Source organism: Saccostrea echinata, unplaced genomic scaffold, assembly GCF_033153115.1.
Source record: "Saccostrea echinata isolate AGI-Se365-2 ecotype Australia unplaced genomic scaffold, CSIRO_AGI_Sech_v1 ptg000052l, whole genome shotgun sequence".
Taxonomy (NCBI): domain Eukaryota; kingdom Metazoa; phylum Mollusca; class Bivalvia; order Ostreida; family Ostreidae; genus Saccostrea; species Saccostrea echinata.
Genome location: NW_026889801.1, coordinates 1,523,796 through 1,546,697, shown reverse-complemented (window position 1 = coordinate 1,546,697; position 22,902 = coordinate 1,523,796). Strand labels below are relative to the sequence as shown.

Genomic DNA, 22,902 nt, shown 5'->3' with positions numbered 1-22,902 from the left:
ATTGAGATTTTTGTATCAGCCAATCAGAGAAGAGCGCACGTGCATGCGCGTGAGTTCACGCTAATTTGACCATGTTTTCTTGTCTAGACTAATAATATATCTTTATATTTTGAGTTTCAAAGCAATTCATCAAGAAATATAAAAGTTACGGCTTCATCAAGTATATCAGTCATTTCACTCATTGCACGTGCGCGCAAAATGACCTTCGTTCCGAACACCTACACAACATGCCTATTAACCCTAAAAAGGTTTCATGTCAATCGGATGAGTGGTTCTATGAGAACACTCCCGGACAAAAAAGTACCGGAGAAGAAAGTAGAAAAAAAGAATAATAATAATAATAATAACTAGTTATAATTGTAACGGGGACCGTTACAGATGTTCCCCAAACGCTCCCCAACACCCTTTTGGTGTCTTATTTCCTGTAAGCTTCATTAAATAAGCCAATGAAGTATATTGATAGGTTTTTGCATTTCACGCGCGCGCACGTGCATGCATGTGCAGGATGACCATGTCATCTCATCTATACTATTAATGCATCTTTATATTCTCAGTATTAAAACATTTCATCAAAAAATAAATAAGTTCCAGCTATATCAAGTATATTGGTCATCTTAGCATTGCACGCATGCGCACCTGCATGCATGTTCATAATGACCATGCCATTTTGTCTACACTTATAATATGTCGGTTTATTCTTAGTATCAAAGCTTTTCATAAAAAAATATAAAAGTTATGGCTACATTAAGTATATTGGTCATTTAACACATTGCACGCGCGCGCATGTGCATTCATGAGCATGATGTCCACATCATCTTGTCTAGACTTTCAATATATCTGTATATTCTTAATATCAAAGCTTTTCATAAAAAAATATAAAAATTACGGCTATATTAAGTATATTGGTCATTTAACACATTGCACGCGCGCGCACGTGCATGCATGCATGTGCACGATGACCATGTCGTCTTGTCTACACTTTTAATATATATAAAAATTTTGAGTATCAAAGCATCTCATCAAAAAGTATAAAAGTTACGAGTATATCAAGTATATTTGTCATTTTACGCTTTGCGCGTGCGCACACGTGCATGCATGTGCATGTTGACCATGTCATCTTGTTTACACTTTTAATATATCCTTATATTCTGAGTATCAAAGCATTTCATCAAAAAATATAAAAGTTACAGCTATATCAAGTATATTGGTCATTTTACGCATTGCACGCGCACGCACGTGCATGCACGTGCGCTCATGCATGTGCATGTTGACCATGTCATCTTGTTTACACTTTTAATATATCCTTATATTCTGAGTATCAAAGCATTTCATCAAAAAATATAAAAGTTACAGCTATATCAAGTATATTGGTCATTTTACGCATTGCACGCGCACGCACGTGCATGCACGTGCGCTCAAAATGACCTTGATTCCGCAAATCTACATAACATGCCTATTAACCCTAAAAAGGTTTCACCTCAATCGGATGAGTAGTTGACAAGATCACTCGCGGACAAAAAAGTACCCAGGAAGAAGAAGAAGAAGAAAAATAATAATAATAATAAGAAACAGAGTAAAAACAATATGTTCCCCAACTTCGTTTGGGGAACATAATAAGAAACAGAGTAAAAACAATATGTTCCCAAACTTCGTTTGGGGAACATAATAATGTAAATATAAGAAATGAATTTTAATTTTTGAAGATTCATGAGGTACATGAACTACAACGCTTCACGCCGGCATATTTATCATAAAGCGCTAACGCGCTTCATGACATATGCCGGCGTGAAGCGTCGTAGTTCATGTCCTCATGAATCTTCAAAAATTAAAATTCATTTCTTAATTAACCAGAGAAAGAACCGAAGACACCGGAAAATGAAAAGACAACATATATCTTCATAGAAAACCTTTCATTACTTCACAGAAAATGTTTTATTAGGAGCATCCTCCTATTTTGAGTAGAGACAATGTTCTCACCATTTCTATCAATAAATTAATTCATGAAATATAACAAAGGCCTTCACTTACTCTATATTTACATTTTCTAAGACAGCAAAAGACCAAATTCAAGGGCAGATTCAGGAATTTTTCTTCTTAAGGGGCACGGGCATACCCACTCAAAAAAAGAAACATCTTCCAAATCAAATTCAATATTTTTTTAAGGACTAAAAAGCACCAATACTTATTTGTCACTTTCATTCTACGTGTACACATAGGCATGGGTTCCTATCTACTAAGGACCAGTTAGGGGAGGGGTGGAGGGGTTTCTTAATTAAAAACTTGCAATTTCATTTGTAAGCATTATCTATGGGAATGCAGTTTTGAAATCCAGATATTTGACTAAATTAGTCCAAATCCAAAGCCAAGTAAATGTCTTAAAGTCTTAAGGTCAGACGACACGTTCCTAGAAAATATATATTTTTTCCCAAGAACTAGTCATTGAAGTTTAACTTCCTAAAGAAGTTTCCTCATCAAAAATTGAGGAACCTTACCAGGCATTTGGGCAAGATACCAGAGGGCGATATTTCTTATATAATCCTTATGGGCAATCTTTTGAATTGCCGATGTCACAATTTTTGATGTACTTATTATTTTAAACATATTGAAAACAATTTAGAAATCACGAGAGAATGACAATTATGAATAAATTTTGATATAATACCAAGGTCTACAAAATATATATTTGAGGAACGTGTCGTCTGACATTAAAAGAGAGCGAAGTTGCAAATTGGAGACAATGTAGAATCACCTTTAAATTTCCACCTGGGAATGGCATTGAACATTGATGTAAAACACTTCGGTATGTTCATAATGAGCAGAACAGTATTTTGAGAGACGTTCAAGGTCATCATATAAATAGATTTGAATTCTGTCATGAATAATTTTGAGTCGTCTATTAATTTTTCCAATAAGATCCAGCCTCTTCATCTAATCTAACCAGTCCTCCAGTGTGAGAAGAACAATAAATCGAGATTTAAACCTACCCTAGACCAGGTTTAGGCTTAGCCTAATTTGTGAGCTTAGCTCACTTCTGAGAAACAGGTATGAAACTGATTTAAAAAATGTAAGCTGTTCTTAGTTGTAAACCTGGCTTAAACACAGGTGTGAATACGAGCATTAGTGTAGTCTACTTGTGTGCCAAGTTTTACTGAAATCACTCCAAAACTATAAGAAGAGTAGCATTTTGAAAGTATTTCACAAAAATTTCTATTTTTAGTAACCATGGCAACACTGTTCATCGAAATCAAAAACCAATACATAGAATTATGTATCTTAGTGTAGTCTACTTGTTTGCCAAGTTTTATTGAAATCAGATCAAAACTGTAGGAGGAGTAGTGTTTTGAAAGTTTTTCAGGGAAATTTCTATTTTTAGTAACCATGGCAATACCATTCATTGAAATAAAAAAACGATACACAGAATTATGTATCTTAGTGTAGTCTACTTGTGTGCCAAGTTTTATTGAAATCAGACCAAACCTGTATAAGGAGTAGCGTTTTGAATGTATTTCCAAGAAATCTGTATTTTTAGTAACCATGGCAACACCATTCACCAATATCAAAAACCGATACACAGAATTATGTTCTGAGTGTAGTCTACTTGTGTGCCAAGTTTTTGAAATCAAACCAAAACTGTATGAGGAGTAGCGTTTTGAAAGTATTTCCCAGAAATCTGTATTTTTAGTAACCATGGCAACACCGTTCATCAAAATCAAAAACCGAGTTAACCATGCATCGGACACATACCTTGCTTCGGACAACTTTAAGCAATAAACTTTCATTGAACCTGAGCGTCCCCGTATTTTTACTAGTTTGTGTCTTAAAGGTGAAGATTTAAACGTTTTAATGATGCCGATTTTAAGTTTCATGCTGTGATAAAAATACATCAAGAATGGCCTTGAAATTACGTCATATTTTGCATCATCAAAGGGGAGTAACCAGAATTTTACGATGTTGCAATTTTTAGAGTTGTCCTTCTTTTAAATAGACTTCAACGGAACCAGTCGGACCTAGGTAAAATTTGTCAAAGATTGATTATTGTAAAGAATTTTTTTTAAATTTTACTTCAATGTTTGTAAAATATTTTTTAGAGTTGTTTTTTACTAGTATGTTTATTTCACCGTACATCGGACACAGATTAACCATGCATCGGACATGTTCTGATGCATGGGTAATCACTTCCATTTTCATATAAAAAACAAATGACAGCTGTTTTTTGTGGAAATAGAAAACAAAAACTCTAAATTTTCAGTGAAAATACAAGTTATTGACATATGACTACTAGAAGTGGACTCAATTTATTTTTTTAAACTGGATGATGATAATCCCACGAGAAAAAGGCGCGAGATGTGGATCGAAATAGTCATTCAAATTTTACTATAAGGTTAATTTTTAAATAAAAGATAAAAATGTTTCGACATTACTAATTTTAAAGCACCGAGATCAAGGTATGATATTTTTTCAGTTCGAAATGTCGTATGTCCGATGCATGGTGAATATTGTCCGAACCATGGTTAATTTTGACTTATTTCGAAAAAATCGTTTTTAGTGATATTTTCTCAATAAATAACACACGATTGTGTCAAAAAATAATATTTTTAACCACATACTACATGTGAAGCTCCATTTTGATAATATTCGGTGGGTAGCGATATCGCTAGATCTTGTTGAAGTGCGAGGGTGTCCGATGCATGGTAAATTCACCCTACACAGAATTGTGTATCTTAGTGTAGTCTACTTATGTGCCAAGTTATATTGAAATCAGACCAAAACTGTAGGAGGAGTAGTGTTTGGAAAAATTGTTTACAGACGGACGGACAGCTAGACAGACAAACAGACAGACAGACGGACGACGGACACCTTACTATCGCATAAGCTCTTCTGGTCTCTGACCAGTAGAGCTAAAAATGGACACTTTCCTAGTGTGTAAGGTATTCAATATACACAGATATGTTTTGTCACTTGCCTAGTGCTACATTTAAGTACACAAAGAGAGAACTGGCTATACAACGTGGCTATTTGCCACTTTTCACTAACTAAAATGTCCCCTAGTCAACCTGGCTCTCTGTGATCACTTATTCACTTTGATAAAGTATAAAACAACTTTATGCATTCTCTAGCCAATTAAACTCTTGATCTCCATGACTTTACCTGACAATAACTTATCTATTAACTATTAAACAGGACACCACAGTATACAGTACGAACCAGACCCAACCTGACACCGAAGCAGTCCCAGAAAGCAGTCCAGGAGCCTGCTTGGAAACTGCTCTGGGACCCCTGTGGGAATGCTCTGGGATTGCCCTAGAAAGCAAACCTAGCAGTCCCAGCAGTCCCGGGGACTGCTTTTTTGGACTGCTTTGTTCACTCATGAAAAAGGTTCTGAGTGAAATGATATAGTCCCTGAAATGTTCTCCCTTCAATTTTTCTGTTCTTTCACCTTTCGTTCAGCATGCTTTCACTGTTCATTCACCATGTACTCTCCGTTCACAGTTTTGCATTCAGCGTTCACCTTGCGCTTGCATTCACCATTCACAGAGTGTTCAGCATTTGCTCTTTGTTTGTTTACTTTGCATTCAACTTACGTTCAGCATTCACTTATCGTTCAGTCTTCATTGTCATTTGGAACTCAGATGTGAAAGGACTTATTTATGAAAGAGGGTAAAAATGAGAATGCCAGCATCTACAGGTTTTGAAATTTTATGAAAAATAAATTATCATTTTATGAAAAATTATTATTTAATTAACTTAATTATTATCTTATTTAATTATTTTATATACAAAATAAATGTTGTAAGTATATTAATTTAGAAAGATACTGAACGATTAAATTAAAATATGGCAATATGTACAGATATTTCAAGTGCAGCAACATTTTATTGTTATGTCAAAGATGACAAATCATTGATAAAGATAATAATTCAAGTCGATTGAATAACCACCTGCAGCATAATTACGAAAATATTCATTTCTAACACATTTTCCAGTTACTATAGAAATACATGTAAGAGCTAGTTCTAAGAATTATAGATAACATTATGGATTAACAAGATGTGTTTGTGAAACACTGATGGTTAAAGTTTCTTAAGTGCAAGTCAAAATCCAGGCCAAAAGATAAAAAAATGTTGGTACCCAAAGAAAGGTCTTGTCTCAAGGAATATACCTGTGAAATTTGAAAGCCCTAGCTGCGACTGTTCAAAAGTTATGGCGAAGGTTAAAGTTTTTTTAAAGTAAGTTAAACGTCAAGGTCAAGGTCAAAGTTGTTGGTATCCAAAGGAAGGTCTTATCACAAGGATTACATATGTGAAGTATGAAAGCCCTAGCACCAACCATTCAAAAGTTTTGGCCAAGGTTAAAGTTTTTCAAAAGAAGGTCAAACTCCTATGTCAAGGTCAAAGGGTCAAAATGGTTGGTATCCATAGGAAGGTGATGTCACAAGGATTACATATGTGAAGTATGAAAACCCTAGCATAACCATAAAGTTTTGGCCAAGGTTAAAGTTTTTCAAAAGTAGGTCAAACTCCTTGATCTAGGTCAAAAGGTCAAAGTGGTTGGTATCCAAAGGAAGGTCTTGTCACAAGGATTCCATATGTGAAGTATGAAATCCCTAGCACCAACCATTCAAAAGTTATGGCCAAGGTTAAAGTTTTTCAAATGTAGGTCAAACTCCTAGGTCAAGATCAAAACGTCAAAGTAGTTGTTATCCAAAGGAAGGTCTTGTCACAAGGATTCCATATGTGAAGTATGAAAGCCCTAGCTTCAACCGTTCAAAAGTTATGGCCAAGGTTAAAGTTTTTCAACAGTAGGTCAAACTCCTAGGTCAAGGTCAAAGGGTCAAAGAGGTTGATATCCAGAGAAAGATCTTGTCACAAGTAATACACAGTGAATGTTGAAACCCCAAGCACCAACTGTTCTAAAGTTATGGCCAAGGGTAAAGTTTTTCAAAAGTAGGTCAAACTCCAAGGTCAACGTCAAAGTTGTTAATATCCAATGGAAGGCCTTGTCACAAAGAATACACATGTGAAGATTGAAACCCCAAGCACCAACTGTTCAAAAGTTATGGCCAAGGTTAAAGTCTCATAAAATTTTGCAAAAGTGGGTCAAACTCCAAGGTCAAAAGGTCAAATATGATGGTACCCAAAAAAAATCTTGTCACAAGGAATACATATATGAAATATGAAAGTCATAGCTCCAACCAATCAAAAGTTATGGGCAAGTTTAAAGCTGACAACAGACAGACAGACAAACAGACAGGACAAAAACAATATACCCCCAGGATCTTTCGATCCGGGGGCATAAAAATATCTACCATGTGATGTACATTGATAGTGTGGTTAAAAAATATTTATCTAAATTATAATACACGGGAAAAAACACACTAGCAAAGTTATGGCGTTGCTAAAAGGGAATAGGCTTTTCTATATATATACAGTAGTGTGACATAAATGAGTTCGCAAAATGGCCGCCGTCAACGTAAATATTTCAGAAGGGTGGTAAATCAGTTGCTGAATTAACGTAACCGCTACTTTTAAGGACAAAATATTTTGAATGAGTTTCGGTACGACTTAATTAAAACAGTCCATTGATGTAAAATTGGATTATTCCCCTTTGATAAACAATTATCGTCTGCTTGGAGACATGGCTCCCCATGGTGGAGAACCGACTAGTAATCTAAAAAAAATAATCATACAGATGTCAAATGAAGGTCTTTCAAGCTATAAAATTGAGAATTTAACCGGAATAAACAGTCGTACCATCCAAAAATTTCTCAAGCGTGTAAGGGAAAGAGGTAATACAGAAAATTTACCGAGAAGTGGGGTGAAATGAAAAACTTCACAGAGAGATGACAGGGTTCTTTTCCGAAGCATTAAAATCAATCGTCGTCAGACTTTAAAAGACATTACAACCAGATTCAATGCTAGGACAGGATCTAATGTGTCACTCAGAACAGTTCACAGACGATTATCGGAGGAAGGTTATAAGAGGTGTGTTGTTTCTAAGAAAACCACTGTTTCACGCGTGAATAGAGTGAAGAGAACCCGATTTTGTAGACAGAAATTGCACTGGACAGTAAACAATTATTGGTCATCCATAACATTCAGTGATGAGACTAAGATAATTATTGGAAAAAATGATAAAGTTCATGTCTAGAGGAAGAGTGAGGAAAGAATACCTCCTGAATGTGTCGGATTGCGTGGTGATTGGGAAACGAACTGTCGGGCCTCCCTCATGTTTTGGGGTTGCATATGTTATTATGGAGTCGGCACCTTAAAAACTGTGGATGGGAACATGAATAGCGAGAAATATGTTACAATTCTTGATGAGTGTCTTTGGCCTGTGATCGCTCGTCATTTCCCAAACCGGCGTTGGACTTTCCAAGAAGACAATGCCCCCTGTCATGTCTCCGCCTTCTCAAATCGTTGGAAAACAACAATGTTAACACTCTACCGTGGCCCCCACAAAGTCCTGATCTCAATATAATCGAAAATGTCTGGAGAGTGCTCAAAATCCGTGTACAAAGGAGGACACATGAGGTCAGAAACGCGAATGATCTGGAGCGAATCGTCAATGAAATATGGGGTAGCCTCCCTTTGCACTATATTCAAAGCTTATATGCAAGCATTCCCAGGAGAATTCGAAGTGTTCTATGCTCTAGAGGCCATATAACAAAGTATTAAAACAAAAAGGTAAGTTTTAATATAATTTTATTGATAAAAATTAGATTCAACATACCGCAAGCGCACCGCACGCATGAATGACGGCGGCCATTTTGCGAACTCACTTATGTCACACTACTGTAGTCATAGTTTTGGGTTAGAGAGAAAAAAAATGCTTTTCTACATTGCAACTATACATGTTTCCCGTTCCAGGTGAAATTAAGAGCCCCCCCCCCCTCCATTTTTTTTAATCAGCCACTTGCGCAATATTTTGTAGTATATATTTAATTAACATTAAACAAGAAATCAAAGAGTTTTATGACATAAAAATGTCAGTCTCAAAACATACATCTATCCAAGAATTTTATTTGGGAATCGTAGTTCAAAATACACGCGTGGCAGTGGTATTTGTGTATATCAAATTCATGCATCTTAATCATTGCAAGTGTTTAATATGTCCAATGTAGTTTTGTTTTTTTAATAAATGATGGATTCAGATCTAGAAATGATCAGGAAAATGTATAAAACTTCTTGGAAGTACTAGGACTTCCGCTTCATCGTGACGAGACTTACACAGACAACACAGTTTCATATGATTTTGATTGACAGGACAAGCACATGGACTTTGTGTGAATTTGAACTGCAGAAAAAAAAAGTTAAAAAGACTATGACTGCCAAAAAAATGGATTTGTTAATAAAGAATGGTTTAATAACACTGTCTGATATATAAAAAAAATACAACATAGGAGTTTTTGTTTCATAGAATGCATGCATTGTGGGAAGGGTGAATCTCTTTTTCTGTATAAATTGTCTGTCTATTTAAACCAGCTATGACAGCATCACACTTAAATACTAAAATCTGAAAATTAAATCTACAATAAAATTTAAATGCCTCTCTGTATCATCTTGCCCGAATACAATTACAGAAGGGGGGGGGGGTCTAAGGATAGTATTCTACCTAATAAATGCTAAATAAACTAGAAATATGGCCATAGGATATGAATGCCCTGCCAAGGGTATATTAGTAATGCAACATGAAAATGTATTAATTTGTATGAAATTTGATGAGAATTTTAAAATTGAAAACTAAAAAGTTGGATATAGATGATAAATTCTAACGAAATTATGAATAAGCTTACATAAATATATCTTAAATGATTTCTTTAAAAAAAACTTAGCAAAATGCAAATTTAAGAAAAGTGAGATCAAGGTCACAGAAAACTTAATGATCAAACATTTTTGATGCAGTTGAATAGTTCTCACAAATATGTAACAGCATATTAAGTTTAATAAAAATATTTTGAATGGTTTATTTAAAACAGAGCTAAACATTTACTTAAAATAAATGAAGTTAAGGTCAAAGGAAAGGTCAAGGTCAAAAAATGTTGATGCAGTTGAAAAACTTATATCAGTATGTATTAACATATGAAGTTTGATAAAAATATTATGAGGCCATACCAATTTGCAATATAGTTCGTCAGATTCGCCGCTTCTATTTGTAACAAATCCAAATTATAACACATGTATCATCTAAAAAAAATATGTCTGCCCGCGCATCCAAAAATATCCAAATACATTTTTTTTACACTTTACACCAAACGCACAAAAGACTTCGGAACATGTCGTTGAGGAATGACAGAAAAATTCGTACTTCGTAACTCATACTGTGTAACAATGTGTGAAATTTTTCACGATGCCTGCATGTCTATAGCTACTCTTTATATGTACGTTACGTCAATAGTTAAAAACAGTGGATGTGAATTTTTTCCTTTTACTGCAATCAAACTAGTACGAATTATCTAACTGTGTCTCGGGACAAGCCCTCACCACAGTTAGAACTAGAAGCCGAGGAAACTTTTGAAGCACTGTTCAATGTTACTATAAAGAGAACATAGAAAAAGTCCACGGAGGGTTTGGTGAATATTGATGATGTTTGCTCTATCAAAATAAAAAAAATTCTAAGAGCAATGTATTTGAGATTTCAAGACCGAACATGTCGCTAGGAATTTGCACAGAACTGAACAGAACGTTTGTAGAAATGAAACTATAAATTGCAATGTAACACATACCTCATTCAAAACACGACAAACAGAAAGTAGACGTGTTTTCACATTTTATGAATGCTTCAAAAAATTATTCTCTCCCTGGAAAAATTACAGGCAAACGAGATCACAGAATTTATTTAATGATTTGATAGAATGGGCAACAAATTGGAGAGGAAATTCTTCAAAAAGACCTTATTTAATATAGCAAAACATTACCTGTTATGAAAATAAAGTCTTTGAAACCTGAAACTTTTTATTTATTGAAAACAATATCAAACAAGAGGCCCAAAGGCCTCAATGGTCACCTGAGTATAATACAACAACTTAGAGGATCCATAGAATATAAAATAAACTGGTAGATGAAGATTTGTTGCCTAAAAGCAAGAGAAATAGGATGATCAGGATCAATGAAATAATTAGTCTAATATCTAGTTACAACTCAAAAATTAAGTTCTAATCTGTCCCCATTTTATCACTATCACCATGCAGACTATTAACAAACTATTAGTGCTTCTGTACTATTTTTAACCCTAATTTGTAATCTCTCACATTGGCCTCTTTGGGTCTTTGAAGACCATTTTAAAAAGTTATTTTTATCTCATTTTTATTTATCTATTACTTACAAGTATACCTGATCATTAAAACTATGAAAGTACTTTTTGTATTATACAATAAAAATTCTTGCATAATTCTCTTATTCTATTAACCTTTCAAGTACATTATTTACAGTGATTAATAATGGAAAGGGGAATAACTCCTCTCAGTAGAATACAAATTAATAGAGCCCTGGCCAGGACCAGAACACTTGACCAAATGGTCCAGATGTTCAAAAATCTGGTAAAAATACTCTTCCTTATTAAAACTTTTACTCTTTTTGCCTCTGATATGCCCAGGTGCAGAGAAAATTTTTAAAGAAATAATGCATTTTTATTACAGATTCACTTTATTATCAATAGACCCCCCCCCTCCCCAGCAAGAAACACCAGATCCTCTCACCCTGGGACCAGAAGTTTGCTCATCATAAGTAATCACTTTGTTTATCTTCTTAACACTAAGAGTAGACAGGATTATTTAATAGAATTAATGCATTTTCACTATATTATCAAGAGCCCAACTCTTACACCAGCACATCTGACCCAGGGGTCATGCAATTCACTACTCTGGAAGAAGCACTCTTGCTCATCATAACTATACACTTAGCTTCACTTTCCACTTTATATTTGTGTTTCATATTGTTTTTGTTATGTTTTCATGTTGATGTAATGTGCACTATACTAAGATGCAATAAATTAAGGTTGATTGTGATGTTGTCTTTTATACTAAAATGTAACTGATGATTATATCAAGCATTTCTGCCAATTTGATCAAATTTAAAGAAATTTTTGTTTGGACCCCCCTGCCTCCATAAATAATTTCTCTGATTATTTATTAATTATTGACTTTTTAACCAGCAGCAGAAAAGTATATCTTCAAAGAAATTTTGCTTTTTCACTATATAATCAATAGACCCCCCCCCTTTCACCAGAACCCTTGACCCTGGGGCCATGAAATCCAAAATTTTGGAAGAAGCACCCTTGCGTATCATAACAAAGTATTTAATTTGTTTAAATAATACCCAGGAGTAGAGAAGAAGATTTTCAGAGAAATACTGCACTTTCACTATATGATCTATATAGCCCCACCCTAGCACCAGAGCCCTTGACCCTGGGGCTATGAATTTCACAATTTTGGTAGAGTCACTCTTGCTTATCATAACTATGTATTTAATTTGTTTCGATAATACCCAGGAGTAGAGAAGAAGATTTTCAAAGAAATACTGCACTTTCACTATATGATCTATATAGCCCCGCCCTAGCACCAGAACCCCTGACCCTGGGGCCATGAATTTCACAATTTTGGTAGAGAGCTCAATGCTTATTACAATCATGCCAAAAGTTTGACTGCTTGATGTCCAGGAGTAAAGAAGAAGATTTTTAAAGATAGCACTAATTTTCATGGTTTTAGCCCCACCCCTCAGGCCCCAGGGGGGCAGGGACCATGAAATTCATTACTTTTGTACCCCTTCACCCATTGATGCTATATGCCAAAATTGGTTGGAAATGGTTCAGTGGTCCAAGAGAAGAAGCTGAAAATGTTCAAAAGTTTACGACCGACGGACGACTGATGACGAAAACAGATAGCAATAGGTCACCTGAGTGACTCAGGTGACCTAAAAATAATATTTGTAAAATTATTTCACCCTCATGCCTAACTTTTTATTTTTGAAAATCCAAAGAACTATTTTACAAATTGGTGTGGCCTGAATGGTTTCTTTAAAACAGAGCTGAACACAAATTGAGAAAAGTAAGGCCAAGGTCAAATGAAAGGTTAAGGTAAACTAGAAATATGTCCATAGGACATGAATGCCCCGCCAAGGGTATATTAGTAATGCAACATGAAAATTTGTGTAAGTGTATGAAATTTGATGAAAATATCTTGAATAGTTTCTTTAAAATTGAAATCTAAAAAGTTTGATATAGATGATAAATTCTCACCAAATTATGTATAAGTGCATAAGCTTACATAAATATATCTTAAATGATTTCTTTAAAATCAAGCAAAATGCAAATTTTAAAAGAGAAGTGAAGTCAAGGTCCCAGAAAAGTTCAAGGTCAAATGTTTTTGATGCAGTTGAATAGTTCTCATAAATCAGATCAGCATATTAAGTTTGATAAAAATATTTTGAATGGTTAATTTAAAACTGAGCTAAACACTAACTTAAAAAAAATGAGGTTAAGGTCAAAGGAAAGGTCAAGGTCAAAAAATGTTGGTGCAGTCGAAAAGGTTACATCAGTATGTATTAGCATATGAAGTTTGTTAAAAATATCTTGAATGGTTTCATTACAACTGATCTACACACTAATTTAAGAAAAGTGTGGTCAAGGTCAAAGGAAAGGTCAAGGTGAAAAAAGCTTACATCAGTATGCATCAGCATATGAAGTTTGACACTAATTTAGGAAAACTGAGGTCAAGGTCAAAGAAAGGTCAAGTTCAAAAATTGTTGATGCAGTTGAAAAGGATACATCAGTATTTATTAGCAGATGAAGTTTGATAAAAATATTATGAATGGTTTCTTTAAAACTGAGCTAAAATCTTATTTAAGAAAAGTGTGGTCAAGGTCAAAAGAAATGTCATGGTAAAAAAATATTGATGCAGTTGAATAGCTCTCATCAGTATGTATCAGCATATGAAGTTTGTTAAAAAATATCTTGAATGGTTTCATAAAAACTGAGCTAAACACTTATTTATGAAAAGTGAGGTCAAGGTCAAAAGAAATGTCAAGGTAAAAATGTTGATGCAGTTGAATAGCTTAGATCAGTATGTATCAACAAACAAAGTTTGATTACACCATCTTGTAATGAATGTTATCTTTAAAACTGAGCTAAACACTAATTTAAGAAAAGTGAGGTCAAGGTCAGAGGAAAGGTCAAGGTCAAAAAATGTTGATGCAGTTGCATAGCTCTCATCAATATATATCAGCATATGAAGTTTGATAAAAATATCTTGGATAGTTTCTTTGAAACTGAGCTTTGAACAGAGCTAAACACAAAGTGTGACAGAAGGACAGACAGAAGGACGGAAGGACAGAAGGACGGAAGACGGACATGACAAACACTATATGCCCCAGCCATATTCATAGAGGGCATAAAAATATTGATGCAGTTGAATAGTTTACATCAGTACGTTTCAGCAAATGAAGTTTGGCACTAATTTAAGAAAAGTGAGGTCAAGGTCAAAGGAAAGGTCAAGGTCAAAAAATGTTGATGCAGTTGAATAGCTCTCATCAGTATGTATCATCATATGAAGTTTGATAACACTATCCTGAATGATTTCTTTAAAACTGAGCTAAATGCTAATTTAAGAAAAGTGAGGTCAAGGTCAAAGGAAAGGTCAAAAAATGTTGATGCAGTTAAATAGCTTACATCAGTGTGTTTCTGCATAGTTAGATTACAATATCTTCAATGGTATCTTTAAAACTGAGCTAAACACTAATTTAGGATATTTATTCTGCTTCAGCCAATTCTCAGACTGCCTTACTATATTCTTTGGACTGTATATTCCATACACAAATCTCTACGTAAAGGTGTTAGCAAACTATCTATTGCTCAATATCACACGATATCCCAGGCAAATCTTCAGAATCTGGGTCATTTCCCCCCCAGTGCCTGTTCCACCTAGGTCATTTCCGCCAAAGTCATTTCACTCCTAGGTCATTTCACTCCACAACCTAGGTAAATTCACTCCAAAAATGAAAATTGTCGATTTACCTTTGGATATGAATATTTTAAGTTAATTAATTATTTGTTTCAAATTTAAGGTAAGGTTTGCGACCCCCTCCAAATTTTATTGTTTTAAAAATTGTACACGTCATAGATCTTTTTATTTGGGAAGAATAGCTTCATTATCTAACACAATTTCAACGGATATTGTCTGTCTCGGTTTTTGAGTAAAAGACGCCAAATTTGAGGTATTTGACGTTTCACACATTATTTTCTATGAAAAAATTTATTTATTTTATAAACTATCATATCAAAATAAATAAAATGACATGAATTGTTATATGTTATGCTTAATTTTTTTGGTTATTTAAATTGTAAAAATTTGGATAAAAAAGAGGATTTTTCAATTTTCCTTAATAAAGTGTAACCGTTTCCATGGCAACAAACAAGTAAAAATCACCATTTTCTATATCTAATGATTCCAAAAAAATCCAAGAAATTTTTAACTGGATCATTTTCATTACCATGAACAAAAAAAATATATACGTCCCCAACACCATTTCCATGGAAACAGAGACTATATAACAGGTTTTGTACATAAAAATCGGACTTTTTTTGCATCTAAAAAGTAAACATTGATACAATTTTGAGAAGGTATACTTGTCAAACTAAATTTTATATGAAATTGTTTTTTGGCTGAAAATTGACCTCAATAACACTCATTCTGTGCTACTAAATAATCAGTTCATGGAAAGACTTTTGGTATACTTGTCCTACTTAGAGCACTTTTACAAATTGGTCGCGATTTCAACTGGGCGCTTGCTAGATGAAGTTCGAGCTCCAAGAGCTCGACGCCATAAAAATCAATGAGATGCTGAAGAGATACGTGTTAAGCACACTGGGCAGTACTTAAAAAGGACCATAAAGTTATATGAGACGTATATCATGCTTGCTTTCATACACCAATGAACTTACATGCTATCTTCTTTTTTTTCCCCTGTCTACGACTTTCTGGGACAACCCTCTTATATACAATTTTATAAATATCTTAATTTATTTTTAATTTCAAATTATTTTAAAAAGAAAAAGAAGGCAATTATTGAGATTTTCATTTCAGTAATTTGGAGCAAATTGCACAAGCATGCACATGAATTATATCTAACTTGAGCATGTCATTTTGTCTAGACTATAAATATATATTTAAATATTAAGTTTAAAGCATTTCATCAAAAAATGTAAAAGTTGCCTCTATATATCAAGTATAGATATATTTTTTAACCATCAAGCTTTTGGGACCACCACTTTAAAATGAAAAATTACAAATATCTTTAAGTATAGCTTAATCATATCTTATACAAACTATACACAAATCATTCTGAAAAGACTCTCTATTTTTCTTACTAATATCACAGAAAAATCCCCCCCCACCCAAATTAAAATCTTGACATTTGAAATTCACTTCCTTAATATCTTCATTCTCCTTCACCCATAAATGCTATATGCCAATATTGGTTCAGCACTTCAAGAAGCTAAATTTGTTCAAAGTCGACAAAGGACAAAAACAAATTGCAAAAGGTCACCTGAGTGAATCAGGTGATCTAAAACCCAAATTTTCATGTCATATGCATACCCATGTCTTCTCAATGGTAAAGCCAAGAATTCCTTCATTTCTTGGCGACTCGTCCATGTATACAAAAAGTTCTCCAATATGCTGTGACCATAAAGACTGGTCCCCAATGTAAGTATCTGTAACTTCTTTAGAAGATGTAGCTCGAAGTTTTTTCCTAGGTGGACTTAATTCATCAGCTTCCTCAGCTAGAGTTTTCTTGACCTATGAACGATGTGATTATAAAAAAAAAATACATTGACTTCATTTCTGATATTGAAAAGGAAAATAAGATTTGAGATCTTGCTTCATCTGTAAATACACTAAAAATAAAGAAGGTATAATCTAAATATAGATAAAAGATAAGACACTTGTAACTGCATGCAGGCAAGTGTATACAGTGACATTTTATTTGAAGAAAAAACAATTGCACTGATTATATTGTAACAAACATAGATTAGGTTAAAATGAGTGCACTATTCATTTAGTTTTTTATATTAACAGCAGATTCACATTATTCTGAATTTCTTTACACTGTATACCATGTAGAATTTTTTTTTTTTTTTTTTGCTATCTCCTGCTTTCAAACCATTTTATTCCTTTAAAAAGGCACCCATAGAGACACATTCCAAGAAAAATTAAACCATCTCATTTGAATGTGCCAATGATATCTTGTATACAGTGAAACTTAATACAAACCTCTGTTAATCAGGTCGGGTACACTACCTTTTATGGAAGGCACTTTTCAACACGTGACTATGTTTTCGTCAAACCCATTCCCCAATCAATATTGAATGAATCGCAAAGCATGACGGGCTACTATGTGTTTACGATTCAACAGCGACATGTGGTTTTTTTCAGTCTACTGCATAATATTTATTTGGTTACCGGAAAAATGTACAGTTTCTTTTTCACTTTATAAGGCTAACATTGAAAGATTATATTCCAAAGACACTGTTCCCTGTTCACATTTAATATTGGAGTTGTTTTAGATGATTAATAGTTGCTTCAAATACCGTACAAACGCTTTGACATTTGAGTGTATACAAAAAACATTTTGATGATATTGAAGAGTTAAATAATAATTGCGCACATTATACTGCTGTCTAAAACAATGAACTTGTATATCATGTGGAAAAAATACGCTCACTGCTTAATCAACACAATATCACCTACGTCTCTTTGAACAATAGTTTACGCCGTTGTATTACAAGTTGATATACGGCTTCATAAAGAAAATTTTGTAAATGTGAGCATAGAAATGAAAGATTATACATCATTTCCAATATTTCTTTCATTAATATCAAAAAAGAATTGAAAATGAGTTTCCAAGGGACAATTAAATTTCCTCTTTATTTTCAATACACCTGAGTTCATATTGATTATTGTAGTAGCCCACAATGCATTGCGACTCATTCAGCAGTCGGTAAAGTAAACAGATAGCAAATTTATGCTGATGTCAGAAAATCTACTGGTCTCAACCTGCTAGTCTTAGACTTTCTGTAGGGCATTATATTCTAGACCCTTGATACTTAACATCAGTCAAATGATGATCTAGATTCTTAATTAAGAAATTAATAACATCAATAACTTTAGATTGTTGTTGACAAATGATTGAGATGACTTAAGCCCCACCTCTTTACCATATGAAATGCTGTCATTGGTTCCTTGCTACACTCGTTGTCATTTAAATTGCCAGAATTTCTATCCTATGTATATTTCACTCGTGAATGAAAAAACTGTGTAAACAGTTTGTCTAGCACAATAAAACGAGAAAATATGGCGCCCCTTACAGATTTGCAGCAGATACTGCAAATGCAGTATTTGCTGCTATAGCGCTGCAATTGTACTTAATGTCTACTGCAAAAATGAAGTATATTTGCAGTACTTATTAGCATAATGTACTGCGCAGCAGTATATTCTAATAATCTACAGTAAATATACTGAAAATGTGCTGCAAAAACTTTTCGTATTTTCTTTTCAGTGACACAAAATTTCATATGCTGCTTTTGTACTGCAAATAAGCTGCATTTCTACTGCATTATCTTTATTATTGAGATACTGGTATTAAAGGTATACTGCATTTCTGCTGCATTATCATTATCATTCACAAGTCTGTCATAGGTGTACTGCATTTGTACTGCATTATCTTTATCAATTAGACACTGGTATTGATGGTACTGCATTTGTACTGCATTATCTTTATCATAATTAGATATATGTACTGGCATCAAAGGTACTGCATTTGTACTGCAATATCTTTATCACTTAGATTCTGAAGGTATACCATATTTTGCCAATATATTAATTGGCTGTATTTGCATTATCTTAATAACTGTGAAAAAATGCAGCAATAATTAAAATCTAATGTTTATTACAGCTGTTTTAATGGTGACTTTTTAATAAGATATATTATATGATGTCTTAAAAACATCTGCATGAAATTTGAGACCAAATTAAATACCAGGTGTTCAAAGGGATTTGTGGGAAATGCAAAATACATGTGTAAAAAAACTATTTGTTCTGACATTGAAAATATACTAATAGACATGATGTTTCAATATTAATGTATCTTTTATTATATCATTTTCAATAATACTTGGATAAAATTCTACATAGTTTTTCTTATCAATATCCATGTACATAAAAGGTTCCTCAATATATATCCTCTATATGCTAGCATAATATTTGGTATCCCAATGGACACTTAATTGACATACATTTGTACTACATTTTTGTACATGAGCTTCATGACAGTTTGTGGTAAATGCTAGTAAGTACAGTGTATACAAAAACTCTTGGTCTGACATTGAAACAATCAATGGACAACTAAATATATTAATCTTTTTCAATAAGATTTGGGGAAAATGCCACCTGCTTTTTTCTCTCATCAATATCTATGTACATGACAGGTTCCTCGAGTTCATCTACAAGTATTACATTTGTTACAGTGCAGGAAACTAATTTTGTTACAGCATCGATGCTGATTTGAATGCTTCCTTTGCTTGCTGATTTGAATGCTTCCTTTGCTTGCTGATTTAATGCTAGTAATCCTTATCCTGATGCTGTTTTATAATTAGGTCATTGCTACCGGAAGTAGCATCATGCTACCGGAAGTAGATAATGAATTTCAGCATTGCCGTTTAAAGCAATAAAAGTGCCTTTTACAATTATTTGATCATAATATCTCACTATGTTTCAATAATGTGAATACTTTAACCAATATTCTTTCTTTCTTTTCTAATTTTTTACTGAATTAAAACTCATTGAGTTTCTGATGCTAGTAGGATAATGCTGTATTTATGTAGGTCAATGCTGGTTTTATCCTTTGCTTGCTGATGCTGATCCTGGTAATGCTGTTTTTTAAATGCTGATCCTGATGCTAGCTCGATCCTGATGCTACTAATGCTTATGCTGATGCTGCTTTATGTAACAAAATTAGTTCCCTGCACTGTAAACCAATGGACACTTGACAAACATTTGTACAAGATTTCTGTACATTAAGTATTCTAGTAACAGCAACATATGTGTATCCATTTTCAGTTGCACACTGTAAAAAATATCTAATCTGACAAATACCACTCTTGTTCTTACATGTATAGGAGTTTCTTTTTTTTACAGGCTTGTACTCCTCACTATAATACATTATCTTATTGTGTAAAACTCTGTAGAGGATATGATATTCAGCAACATTTCCAAACTTATTTTCCAGTAATTGTGTAACATGTTCCTCAGGCAAAAAGGCCTTTATAGAGCCAACCACAAAAGTTTTAAGTCCAATACATATCCTAGTAAATGACTGTTGCAAAGATGACTGCATCTTTTGATAAAAAGACTTCACAGAACCTATTTCTAATTTGTCAACAAGTTCAGGAATTTTATTTTGAATGCATACAGCAGTTACAATTTGGAGATCAATTTTTTGTGTACCATGGAAAAGATTTCTAAGATCACCATTCAATCCTTCATAAAAAAAAACAAGACTGGGACCAAAGTGGTCCCAAATCTTCGACTTTTGAACACAAGTGTAAAAGACAATGAACATTAAATGTAGCGTAACACTCCGTATAAAGTTCTTCTATACCAATACAAAATCTTTTGAAACAACATCTCGCTAATTTCAGATCAGTCTGTGAAATTGAAGTCTTTAAAAGTAAGAAAATGCCAAGTACTAAATTACAAAAATGATCATAATATTTTGAAGGGAGTACATCTTCCAAAAGGGGTACAGAGTAATAAAGAAGAAATGTTCTAAATTCAGATGCTTTCCAGTCACCATACTCATCAATTTTTTTTGGTAGGCGTGAAATCAAACAATGTGGTCTTAGTTTTTTGATTCTATCATTAAGTACATCAATATGGCTTCTAAGAGACCATTGCTCATTTTTGTGATCTAGATCAATCCAAAGCCCTAGGATCATCTTAACAACACCAAGCAAAACACAGTGCATATAATCTATGCCAGTACCTTTGATTAAATCAAACTTTGGAAATGACATCAAAAAGGATATTCCTTTGACTCCCATTTCTGGCACAGGATCTCGTCTTCTTCCACTCAAATATTCCGTTTCTACTCGATGCGCTGTAGCTTTGGTTTCCTCCATTGTCCTTAACTTGTCATGGCCTTCATTACTTTCTGACTTGTAGGGGTATATATGCGAGTTCCCTGTTGCCGATATTGCAAATGTTTCTCCAGGAGATAGACAACAAGGACACCCATAATTACAATTAAACTGGACAAAATCCATCATTAAACATCTCGCTGGTGCATCAGCTGTGCAGCTAAGAAGAATGGCTTTAACTGTTAACTGTTCTTCTTTAATACTCATGGGAATGCCTGAAAATATTTAAAAATATTCATATTTACTGATATATGAAATTTTGAACAACATATTTATGGCATGGAATTGCAATGCATATTTTGGGGGGATTTTTACTGTTCACGGTAGCTCAGTCTGTAGAGCGCTCGCTCCGTGATCGGGAGGTTGTGAGTTCAAATCTTGGCCGCGACTGACCTAAGTCAATAAAAAATGGGTAGCAACTGTTCCTTCGCCATGCGCTCGGCACTTTGAAGTGAAAGTTGCGGGTCCTTTGGATAAGACCCCAAAAACCGAGGTCCCGCGTCACCGCAGGCAATGGCACGATAAAGATCCCCCATGCTCAATGGCCCTGAGTGCCGAGTAAAGGCCAAAATTTGAAGCCCTTCACCGATGTATGGTGACGTCTCTATATGAATGAAAAATTCTTGAATGGGACGTAAAACAACATACAATCAATCAATCGATTAAAGGTTTTGTTACATATTGATTTATTTGTTTGAACAGAAGATTTCTCTTTTTTTCTCAAAGTCCAAGAGACATATTCATACATGTAACTCTGTTAAAAATCATTGGATCAGAACCAAGTTCAAATTTGACCTGAATGGATTATCAACTTTATATATATATACATCCCTTCAGCGGAAACTAAAAATATCTTCAGGACGGAATGATGGAACAGGGTAACAGTTTACACCATATGCACCCCTGCAATTTCATGGCAGGGGCATAAAATATAACATACACACCTGTAAAAAGCAAATTGAATTCTTTCAAAAAGGATCCAAAAAGTAGTTTCATATTTGGTTTCTGAGTTCCAAACCATAGTCCTAAGAAGATACGGTTTTCTCTTGTGAATCTAGCAATAAATTTTAGAGAAAATAGTGTAAAGTTGTTAACAGTAGAGTTATTTACAGTAAAGCTCGGTTATAACGAAGTCATAGGGACCAATGGTTTTACTTCGCTATCTCCAAAAAACTTCGTTATATCGAGATATCACTATATCTCTGTTCATTATAAACGAGTTTTACTGTATGTTTATCATTGAATTAAGTTTTACTGTATGTTTATCATTGAATTGTGTTTTACTGTATGTTTATTATTGAATGTTAAGAGTACCGTAATTTCCGAATTCATATAATTAATCAAATTGTAACTGGTACCTTGCATCAGGTGGCAATTCATTGATAACTGCATACACAGGCCAAACACCAAATTTAGATGACTTGAACACAGCAACTCCATCAGTGTTAATTTGAAAAGAAAGGTGCAATTGAAGATTCCTCTCTTCCTTGGTTGTTCCATGGAAAAAACCACTACTATCAAAATGAGTTTTGTATACATTTCCATTGTAGACATCTTCAATAATGGATGTGTTCCCAAGTTCACTCCTTTCAATTTTGCTTTTTCTTATCATGTCAAGAACGTCTGGTCCTAAAAAATACATCATACAATATAAAATGAAATCATCAATATATTTGTTGGATATACATTAAAGTGAATTTTACATTGTTACATTTT

At 33.8% G+C, this 22,902-nt stretch overlaps 2 protein-coding genes across 2 annotated transcripts in view; both read right to left on the bottom strand.

Moving 5' to 3' along the window:
* The window catches only part of LOC133203892 (uncharacterized), a 94,215-nt gene that overhangs the window by 9,942 nt on the left and 61,371 nt on the right, over positions 1–22,902 (bottom strand). Inside the window, exon 5 of the mRNA XM_061339689.1 lies at positions 16,589–16,789. Coding sequence (XP_061195673.1) covers positions 16,589–16,789 — 201 coding nt within the window. The remainder of the gene's footprint in view (positions 1–16,588; positions 16,790–22,902) is intronic.
* LOC133204202 (uncharacterized) lies at positions 20,033–22,798 on the bottom strand. The gene is made up of 3 exons (XM_061339949.1): positions 22,545–22,798; positions 22,131–22,240; positions 20,033–21,401 (listed from the first exon to the last, which is right to left on the bottom strand). The coding sequence occupies exons 1-3, from the start codon at positions 22,796–22,798 to the stop codon at positions 20,530–20,532; spliced, it is 1,236 nt and encodes a 411-aa protein (XP_061195933.1). The 3' UTR covers positions 20,033–20,529.

What these genes read in the sequence shown, in the direction of transcription:
- LOC133204202 (XM_061339949.1), bottom strand. Translation starts at nt 22,798, where the DNA reads ATGATAAGAAAAAGCAAAATTGAAAGGAGTGAACTTGGGAACACATCC. An exon ending in GAATTGCCACCTGATGCAAG is followed by an intron (nt 22,241 to 22,544) that starts GTACCAGTTACA and finishes ATTTATTGCTAG; the next exon opens with ATTCACAAGAGAAAACCGTA. An exon ending in ATTCAATTTGCTTTTTACAG is followed by an intron (nt 21,402 to 22,130) that starts GTGTGTATGTTA and finishes AAATATTTTCAG; the next exon opens with GCATTCCCATGAGTATTAAA.